The following is a 10,328-nucleotide window of genomic DNA, read 5'->3' as shown; positions in this document are numbered from 1 at the left end:
GCACCAGGAGGACACATTACTTACCAAAGGTCACACAGCACCTGGCACTCACTGCCCAGCCTGTGCCCTTCCCACAGTCCCTCGTGCCATGGGAGTTCGTCTGTGCCCTCAGACACGCTCCCCCGAGCCCTGCATGACATCACCAAATTCCTTTTTTTAAAAAAAGATTTATTTATTTATTTGAGAGAGAGAGAGAGAAAGGACACAGGCTGGGAAAGGGAGAGGGACAGGCAGACTGCTCTGACGGCAGAGCCTGACACCGGGCTCTATCGCAGGACCCTGAGATCATGACGTGAGCCAAAATCAAGAGTTGGACACTTAATCAACTGAGCCACCCATGTACCCTTCACTGAATTCTGTACCTGAGAAGACCCTCGGTCCCACTCAGTGTCCTGCATGGGTCCTGTGCTCCCTCCTCTGCAGGAGTGAGAGGGCCAGAGCAAGACACTTGGGAGGAGTGATCGCGGTGGGGGCGTAGACAGGGCTTTCTCTCATCAAGTGGGAGCCAGAGAGAACTTCACCATGAGAAGGTGTCTTGTGCGGACGGACTGTGTTTACTTCAGGGTTTCACCACGCCTTGTTTGGACCAAAAAAAAAAGCAAGGAGAGCAGCAGAAGTGACCATGAACTTGCAGGCGCTCAGAGAGACCCCTGGTTTGAGGGATCCTGGCAGGTTCTGGGCTCAAGCTCCAAGAAGCCGCGAGGGTAGGGAAGGAGAAACATGGGACTCCCCTGCGGGTGGTGCCGGAAGTGGGGGATGCTGGCTTCCTATTAGGACGTGATGGGCATGAGGATAATGGCATCTCTACCTGTCTTCTTCACCTGTAGCCAGACTGCCCAGCTGTGGAGACTGAGGATAGGATGGCGTTCCAGCTTTAGGGCTACGACACACAGCCTAGGACGCATCCTGAGAACCCTGAAATGGAGTGAATCACCTGTGTCTGTGGTCAGCATCTCAGATCTTGCACTGGCAGCAAACGGGGACACAGCAGTTGGACTGGGAGCAGCAGGGCTTACAGCAGCAGGACTGGGAGCAGCAGGGGACACAGCAGCAGGACTGGCAACAGGATGACCCACAGCCTGAAGAGCAGCAGCACGGTTTGCAGCAGCTGGACTGGGAGCAGCCACATGAGCCACAGGAACCACAGCCCCCCTTGGAGCCCCCACAGGAGCCACAGCCCCCCTTGGAGCCCCCACAGGAGACACAGCCTCCCTTGGAGCCCCCACAGGAGCCACAGCTGGAGCAGGAACAGGCTGGCACACAGCAGCACACAGGCTTGCAGCAGCAGACGGGGACACAGCAGCCGGAGCCACAGCCCCCACAGCTGGAGCCACAGCCCCCACAGCCGGAGCCGCAGCCCCCCTTGCAACCCCCACAGGAGCCACAGCCCCCCTTGGAGCCCCCACAGGAGCCACAGCCCCCCTTGGAGCCCCCACAGGAGCCACAGCTGGAGCAGGAACAGGCTGGCACACAGCAGCACACGGGCTTGCAGCAGCAGACAGGGACACAGCAGCCGGAGCTACAGCCCCCACAGCCGGAGCCGCAGCCCCCACAGCCGGAGCCACAGCCCCCGGAACAGCCACAGCAGCCCATGGTTCTGGTGGGTTGAGGGTAGAGCAGGTCAGAGGAGCAGGTGCGGAGGACAGGTGCTCAGGTGTGGGGCCTCCTGGGCCGGGAGCCCTTTATACACCTGCCCAGATGTTAGACGGTCATCACTTCCCTGTTGCTATTAATATACTTTCTTTAGGGAAATTCTGCCTTTTTCCTTCCATGTATAAAACAACACAAACATTTGTTTACATGCATTTTTTAATGTTTACGCTTTTCAGTGTTTTCATCAAATGCTGGCAACACCACCAAGGGCAGTGTGTCCCCTCGAGGGCCCAGAAGCACGAGGACAGAGGTGCTGGGCTGGCGGGTGGGGGCTCCCGTGGCTGCAGAGAAGGCTCGTTCCGTGGAGTCTGCTGCGGGGACTGTAGCCCCTCCTCCCTCCTCCTCTGACGCTGATGTTCTGCGGTCCCAGCTTTTCTCTTTCATCTCGTGCTATTTGAGCCCTAGAGCTGCCTTACCCCTTCTAGACAAGAATGGGGGGTACTCTCTGTCCACAGGCCCAAATGCCCAGGTGCCATGTGGGAGGTGCCCACACTTTCCACAGAGATACAGAAGCTTCTGGGCGGGCTGGATCGGCGTTCCTGGAAGCCAGTGTGCAGAGGAGACGGGCAGAGGTGGTGATGAGAAGGGGGCCTCCTCTGCCTCTGAAGACACAGCCCCTCCCTGGTGAAGCCCCCCAGCCCCCTGGGGCCCTTCCAGCTTGTTCGTGCCCTGGTTGTGGTCATCAGCCACACGGGCTGGCGGGCAAGGACAGTGAGGGGCGGGCAGGAGACCTGAGCTGCAGGCAGGATGTGATCGTGCTGGCGCAGGGACTGGACCTTAGCGGGATCTTAGTTGGGATCTTAGTTGGGATCTCAGCGGACAGTCTGCTTCTCCCTCTCCTTCTGCCCAGCTTGTGCTCTTCCTCAAATAAATAAATTTCTCAAAAAATAGCAAAAAAAAATTTGTTTGGAGACAATGGGGCTGATTTCTTTCCAGATAGCCTTGCTCTGGGAGGTCCTTCCACAGGACATCTGAAACAAGACCCCGTCCGAGTGACAGAGAAGGGTCCCACGTGTCCCGACTCGTGCCGTGTAGATGTGCTGGGTGGATGGGGCTCTTGAATCCAGCTGTTCCTGTCACCTCACCTGGAGGGGAGTGAGATGTCACGTGAGGCGGTCCCTGTGTGGCGGGAGCCTCTCGGACGTGTGGCCAGCACGACGACAAGCCTGGGACGCTGGACATCAGGCAAGTCTTCGCTTCAGCCCAGGGCTCGTGCGGTTTGAAGAGGACAGTCCGCCTGCACATCCGGCTGCTCCTTCCCGTCCCCCCAGGCCAACCAAGCACCGCTGGTCAAGACCCCAAAGGGGCTCCCCACGGACAGTCCAGGGGCAGCTGGCTGTCGGGGTTCGGGTTGTGCACTTTTTTTTTTTTTAATCTTTAAAGCGCTGCCGTCCTGCCGTGTGGGTGCACCTTGATTCACTTACTCCGAGAGGACCCTTGGGGCTCTCACAGGCGATGCAGCTCCAGCCGGGTGTCCAGGAGAAACTCCCTGGGAAGCAGGAGCAGCATGTCCTGGGGCAGCCCACCTCCCCCGGACCCCTCGTGGCTCCCTCCCCCATGCGCTCCACAGTGTGCCCTGTCCCTCTCTCTCCTTTGGTGTCTCTGTCTCTCCGGCGCCCTGTCCCCGTCTCTGTCTCTCTCAACGCGGACCTCCTCGTTGCTCTTTGTGTTTCATTCTTTCATGTTCGCGGGTGTGCGCGTCCTCCTCGTGCAAAGGGGGTGTCAGCCCAAGTTCTGCCGGCACTACGTCGCCCCCCGCCTCCGACCTCGTCCGCCTTGTCCTTCAGCGCTTCCCGGCTCGCATCCCCCAAACAGCTGTTTCTCTGCGCCTCTCGCCTGCAACCCACCCCGTCGGCCCCGGGGAACAGGCACGAGCGCGCACGTTCGCAGACACAACCGTGGCCCCGTGGGCCGTGAGCTCCGGCAACAGCTCCGCGTGGTTCCCGCCCCTGCCCCCTCCCCCTGCTCCCACCTGCTTTCCCTGTTCTCACACCTGACCAGCTTAGGGACCTTGTCTGCTGTTTGTTTCCCATCCTGGGATGTAAAACCCACGTGGGCTGTGCCGGAGCAGCAGCAGCGACGCGGGCAGGGAGGGAGGGCAGCGCCCTCGCCCCCAGGAAGGTGCATCTCTCAGGCCGCGTCTCCCCCCACCCCCACCTCCCGTTCCCTGGGCCTCCACCCCGCCTGCTTCCAGTCTCCTCGGGGAAGGACAGTGAGCAGCCCCGCGGGCCGGAGACCTCAGTGGTTACAGCGGAGCCCCGGAGATGCTGACGGGACGGAGCGAGGCTTGACCTGCGCCCCCCAGAGTGTTCACTCCGGTCCTGACCCCTGACACCTGGGAGCATGACCTTAGTTGGAAACAGGGTCTTTGTGGATATAAGTGAATGAAGACAAGGTCACTGGGGTGTGCCCTGATCCAACAGGACCGGTGTCCTCTTAGGAAAAGGAGAGATGGACATACGGGGCCACATGACCACAGAGTAGAGACAGGAGCGACATGGCCACCAGCCCAGGGATGCCTGGAGCCCCAGGAGTGGGGTAGGTGGGAAGTGTCCCTCCCCCAGAGCCTCCGGAGCTTGGCCCGCACGGATGTCGGATGTTGGCCTCCAGACGGGAGCGATCCCATGGCTCTCAAGCCGGTGGTGACGGCAGTCCCAGGAAGGCATGGTCGTCTCTTACTGAATGAGTGGCTGCCCTCCGCGCCATGGCTGCCTATGGTCCCGTGACGTGGCAGTGGCGGGAACAGGCCCCACGGAAGATGCCCGGGCTTCGGCCGCTCGCTGTGCGGCGCGGTGACTCTGCGTCGTGACGGAGGACAGGCGACATCAGTCAGCGAAGAGGAAGAAGACCCTTTCTGAGGGCCCAGGCGGAGCTGCCACGCAGGGGGAGGTGACAGGTGGCTTGTCTTCAGAGGGACGTGAGGGGGAGGATGGGGAGGACTCAGCACCCGGGAGGCTCTGTCCAGGGAGCTCGTGAGCGGCGGGACCTGGTGGGAACCCGGGCCTCAGGCCTCTGCTCTCCCCTCCAAGGCCCGTCCAGTCCCCTGGACTGGGTGCGTGTGTCCCACAGCACTTGCCAACCCCTAACCCCATAGCTGCTGGCCGGCCCCTCTTTACAGACGCGGCGGCCTCTGAAACGTGCTGGGGGTGGTGTTTTTTTTTTTTTTTTTAAAGATTTTTTATTTATTTATTTGACAGAGAGAAATCACAAGTAGGCAGAGAGGCAGGCAGAGAGAGAGGAGGAAGCAGGCTCCCTGCTGAGCAGAAAGCCCAATGTGGGGCTCGAACCCAGCACCTGGGATCATGACCTGAGCCGAAGGCAGCGGCTTAACCCACTGAGCCACCCAGGCGCCCCTGGGGGTGGTGTTTTAGAGCTGCTTCTGGCCGGGGGCTCACCGCCTTGCAGGTTTTTCCTCACTCAGCTGGTGCCACCACGGCTTTTCCTGCTTGTTCTGGGGGTCCAAGCTAGTGCACTGGTCGCGGCTTTGGGACCTCAGTCGGCTTCTCCTTGACCTCACAACCCTATGGGGGAGAGTCCATGATGCCATTTCCCATGGTCACATAGTGACCTGGTGGTGGGTCTGACACTTCACTCCAGGATTCTGGCTCCAGAACCCAGTGTCCTCACCGCTATCCCAGTGTTTCTCAACTGGGGTCCCCGGCACCCTATCAGGGTGTCTGGGACGTCAACACTCTCTTCACAATTACTACGAGACATCGGTTTCCCTTTCTGTCTTTTGTGAGTGAATGGAGGAAATTTCCGGAAGCCACACGAACGGTGGTAGTGGCAGCAGTGATGACGACAGAGGCAGGTGAGCACCCGCCTGTCCACACAACGCCCTCTCACCACTGTCTCGGTGGGAGGAGGCGGCAGCGGCTTTTCAAAGAAATGTGTCATGTGTGTCTACACGGAAAGGGTTTACTCATGTGATTTTATTGATTTTTTAATTTTTTCAGTGTTAACCTTTTATTATCAGGGAAATAAACTCCCTTCTTGTAAAATTTAACCCACTGAGCCACCCAGGCGCCCCCTTTTCTTGTAAAATTTAATTCTATTTCTCCCAAGTTCTCCTGCGTTATGACTGAGTCACAACATCTGTGTCAGTGTCTGGCGAGATGACCCGATCCATCGTGAAACAACGGTTGTGATGAATTCCGTCCCCACCTGCCTCCACGCGCGGTTGCACTGTCTTCCCTGTGGCGAGAATGGTCCAGATCTGCTCTCAGCGGCTGGGCGACATCCCGCACGGCACGGCCGACGGTGGCTGCCATGTGGTGCGGCGCGTCCCCAAGACCTTTTTGCTCGTAACCAGAAACCTGCGCTTCCTGACCACCTTATCAGCGTAACGGTGAATGAGCTCGTCAACAGGTGTTCTAAACCTTGGCCAGCGCTAACTCCCGCTATCCTGTCACACTGACCCGCATAAACAAAAGGGCTTTGGGACCCTCGGTAATGGTGAGGGGGAGGTGCCATGGGCCCCCTGAGGACCACCCTTCACCCCCTGTGGTCACGGCGCTCAGGTCCTGCTGGCCTTGGGAGAAATTATGTCCCAGGAACACTGAGACACAAAGTTTGCTATCTTGAAACCTTCTTCTTCGAACAGAAGCTCCAGACCAATTGGGCAGCCCCCCTGACAATTTCTGGGGCGACATGAAGGGTCTCAGGTGTCGCTGCGAGTCACTCGGGTCTTGGCTAGCTTCCAGGTGCTTTCACCATCCCCTGCCACAGGGTGGCAGGCCACCAGCACTTATAACCCCGGATCCACCAGCAGGGCCGCTGTCTGCCTCTGCCGTGGGGGAGGCGCCTGTACCCAGAGAAACACCATCGATCGGGTAGTGTCTGTGTAAAGAGGTTTATGTTAAGGAAACAACTCATGTGATTGTGGGGACTGGAAAGTCCACCGTGTGTAGGGCAGGCAGCAGGCGTGCAGCCCAGGCAAGCTCTCCACGTCACCGTCCTAAGGGGATTCCTTCCTTCGCAGGAAACCTCGGTCTTTACTCTTAGAGCCTTCACCTGATCGGCTGTGGCCCACCCACATTACGGAAGGCTTTACTCGAAGTCCAGTGATTCGAGTGCTGGTCGCACGACAGAATCCCTTCCCAGCACTGCCTAGACCCTGTTTGACAAAACAAACCTCGGGCGTGTGGCCCACTCCCAGGTCACCCGGAGACATGGCTGTGCTGTCCTCCAGCAGGGCTCTCTGGACCGTGAGATGATACAGGGTTTGCTGAGACTGAGCGTTTGTCCACACAGTACCTCTGCCCCCTTTTCTCTCAGGTGGTTGGGTCAGGAGGATAGGGCAGGTGGACCCTGACCTTGGCCGGGCAGGGCAGATGCTTCTCACAAGGATGGCTGCTCAGGGCCCCCCAGGCCTCCTTTAAGACCAGGAGAAATACCCACGTGGGTCCCTCGACGTCACGCATACTGGGGGCACGCCGATGCCCGGAGGAGTGTTTGGGCCATGGTAAAGGCAGCAGGAGGCTGAAGGCACTGAGGCAGCTTTCGGGAGGCTGCCCTGTGCCCCCCAGGGTCAAGAGAGAAGAACCATGGAGAGAAGAGAGACCGAGCTGGGAGGGGCATTTATGTAGAGGGACACGGAGTGCAGCTGGACTGTAGCAGATCACCAGCAGCAAAGCTAACGAGCAGAGCAGGTGGCTCCTGAGCGCTGGGCAAAGTGGGATCTCACGGGAGAGAGGCGCTCAGGTCTGGGGTGCACCTGCGCCCACTGCTCCCTGGCCTGTAAGCTGGATGCGGCCCTCCTCGGTGGGGCATGGAGGGCCAGGGTGGTCTCGTCCCAGCTAGTGGTGTGGCAGTGGCGACAGGCAGAGGGGAACAACCCATCCTCAGGTTCCCATGGTGCGGGAGCAAAAGCAGAGGCGCACGGGGAGCAGATTTCTGGGGGGAAGTCGAGAGTATGAGTGGGGGACTCTGTTTCTGGTTCAAAAGATGCAGACCGTCCTACTCCAGAGGCGAAGAACGGGGCTCCATGGGTCTAGGCCTGAGCAGGTCATTGCCTGGGGATGCCGCCCGTTCGCGGACCACCTGAGGCCTGTGGCCGTTATATCAGATCTTGCCCTGGCAGGAGATGGGGACACAGCAGGTGGACTGGGAGCAGCCACAGCCCTCACAGCCGGAGCCGCAGCCCTTGGAACAGCCACGGCAGCCCATGGTTCTGGTGGGTCGAGGGTGGAGCCGGTCAGAGGAGCAGGTGCGGAGGACAGGTGCTCAGGTGTGGGGTCTCCTGGGCTGGGGTCCTTTTTAGACTGGCCAGGGTCAGCTGAGATGCTGGGTACATGGTCACGTCCTGGTCCGTTTGTGCCACTCTCCCAGGGAGATTTTGTTTGTCTTCCTAGGATCTAAAAACGCTCATTGTTTCCCCGCGTTGTTCTGCACGTTTACTCCCGAGTACCGCGTCTTGCCCTGACTTGGTCCAGGTGTGCGTGTGGTGGGGGAGGTGGACCAGGGCCCTGGAGACCCTGCCGGAGACCCACGAGGCTCCTGCCACTCTGTTCCCGCAGTCGCAGTCCTGAGCAAGCTGCAGGCCATCAGGGACTGTCGGGGGATTCTGAGCAGAGTGACTTGGGCCCTGGGGAGCAGGAGAGCTAGGTGGGTGGAGAGAGCAGGAGCATCTTTCCACAACCCAGCTGTGATGGGCTGAGCGGGCGCTGGACGTGTGCCCTGCCCCGACCTGCTCCCCGCCTTGGCTCTGGGGGATGGGATCCAGGCAGACGCGCTTCTCAAGGGTTTGTAGCTAGAGCTGCAGGGCCAGGAGGGGTCAGGGCCCAGAAGCCCGAGCATTCCTTCCCCCTCTGCTGCTCTGCCGCCCACCCCCGCCGCCCCTGCCCAGGCCTTTGAAGTTCATGTTGGCACAGACATGAATTTGCTGTTAATTGCTCCAAAGCATCCGTTAGAGCGTGGACAGGCTCCCGTCACCCAGGGGCGCAGCTCACAGTCCCCTGCAACCTCCGCCCAACCTGCCCGCCGCCCCCCACGCCCGCCCCCTCGGAGGCACCAACTCTGGGCCCAGAAGAGCCGATTGGCGACCTCTGCGGGAGACTTTTGGGAGGCGGGGCCTCTCTCCGCCCCGGGGATCGGTCCGGAAGCGCTGCTATAGACGCGGCTGGCCGGGAGGTGGCATCCTTGCACCATCCGTGCGGCCTCCTGGAAGCCAGGCCCTGGCACGAGGTGGGATTGTGCTGGGCCTGGGAGCATCGGCCTTCCAGAGACCACCTGACACCCAGCAGGCAGTCACTGGGGGGTGGGGGGGGGGGGCAGCACAGACCCAGCCCTGGCCCTTGCTAACTGCGCTCAACCCCACAGTCCTGGAGGTGGAGGGCAGGGAGCACCCCACTTCCCGGATGACCCGGAGCCGGCCAGCAGAGGAGCCTGACTTCAAGGGCAGAGAGTCCGGTCTGCGGGCCATCCTGTAACCGCCCGTGTCCACGTGGCCTCCGGGGTGGGGGGACCAGCCACAGGGCCACAGTGTTGTGAGTACACGAATGAGACCCGCCCCACTGACAGCCCCAGGATCGTGAGGATTTTCTTGCCATCAGCGGCGGGTCTGGTCTGGTCTCTCTCTGAGGCCAGGGACAGTTTGTAGCCAGTGTTTCCCTCTTTGCCCTGATAGCCTGGAAGCTCACATATTGTGGGGAAAGCAGGGAGTCTCCAACCTTTCGGCTTTGGGTTTCAGTCCAGGCCTGCAGGGCTGGACAAGGTCGTGGGACCCTCACAGGACCATGGGCTGGGCAGGGGTGTGGCGGGGGGGCCAGGGTGAACATGAATTTTCTGGCAGGTGTGAAAGCGTCGGACGTGGCCCTGGCAGCTGGGGGCGGACGGTGTAACCGGATCCAGCAGGGGCCACAGGGCCGGAGCCGCCGTGAGGACGGGGCTCAATGGGAAGCCCTTTGCTGAGTGGCCTCGGACGGGCAGGGATGTGGGCCGGGGTTTGGCGTGGCTGTTACTTGCGTGGGCGCGACCCTGTGCAAGCAGGTCCAGACAGGCCGCCCCATGGCAGCCGCCTGCGGGGACCCGGGATTTGGGCAGGCTCGGCTGTGCCCGGAGGGGCTGGAGGCAGCTGCCTGGCCAGGGCGCCCCCTGGGACCAGCCCTCACTGAGGGCAGCTGTCCCTTACGGATGTGGCCCTGGCCGTCGGGGGCCAGAAGCAGAGTTGGGCGCCTCAGATTTCTTGTGGGGGCCACGGGCCTGCCGTCCTGCATGCCTGGTGCCCGCGGGGACCGTGGGCTGCGTCCGGACGGCTGGGCCGCTCGCTGTAGAGTGGAGGCTGGTGGTCCCCGTGTCGCCCTGGGGCCTGGACGCCCGTGTGGGTGTTCATCTCCAGCGTTTTGTCGCTGACCTCCTGCTGCTGGCAGCCACGTGGATGGCCCTTGGGGCTGTTAGGCCGAGCGACACAGGCTGGAGACTGCGGCGTTCACGTGCAGAACCTCAGAGCAGAGACAAACCCGCGGCCGCTGCGAGCCGCCTGCTGGCTGTTGGGGAGATGCGGCAAAGGTAGTCGCGAGGTACCAGCTCCGGGTTATGGGGGCAATAAAGTGGAGAAAATTCTTATATTTAAAAGGTCGAATCATGCCAGAGGTTTACAGGGAAAGCAGGCCCTCCCCCCGCCCGCAGCCCCCAGGCCCCACGCAGGAGCTACCTTTCTATCTCTCCCTCTCTTT

At 60.8% G+C, this 10,328-nt stretch overlaps 1 protein-coding gene across 1 annotated transcript; it reads left to right on the top strand.

Moving 5' to 3' along the window:
- Positions 1-929: 929 nt before the first annotated feature.
- On the top strand, positions 930-2,389 carry LOC125079909 (pre-mRNA-splicing factor CWC22-like; the record flags this gene model as incomplete). The annotated part of the gene is made up of 3 exons (XM_047693629.1): positions 930-1,392; positions 1,510-1,600; positions 2,109-2,389. Coding segments are annotated over 3 exons (678 nt in total), but the record flags the coding sequence as incomplete, so codon positions are not given.
- Between the last annotated feature and the right edge of the window lie 7,939 nt (positions 2,390-10,328).

The sequence above is a fragment of the Lutra lutra genome, chromosome 10, assembly GCF_902655055.1.
Source record: "Lutra lutra chromosome 10, mLutLut1.2, whole genome shotgun sequence".
NCBI classification, from domain to species: domain Eukaryota; kingdom Metazoa; phylum Chordata; class Mammalia; order Carnivora; family Mustelidae; genus Lutra; species Lutra lutra.
This window is presented reverse-complemented; position numbering and strand designations above follow the sequence as displayed.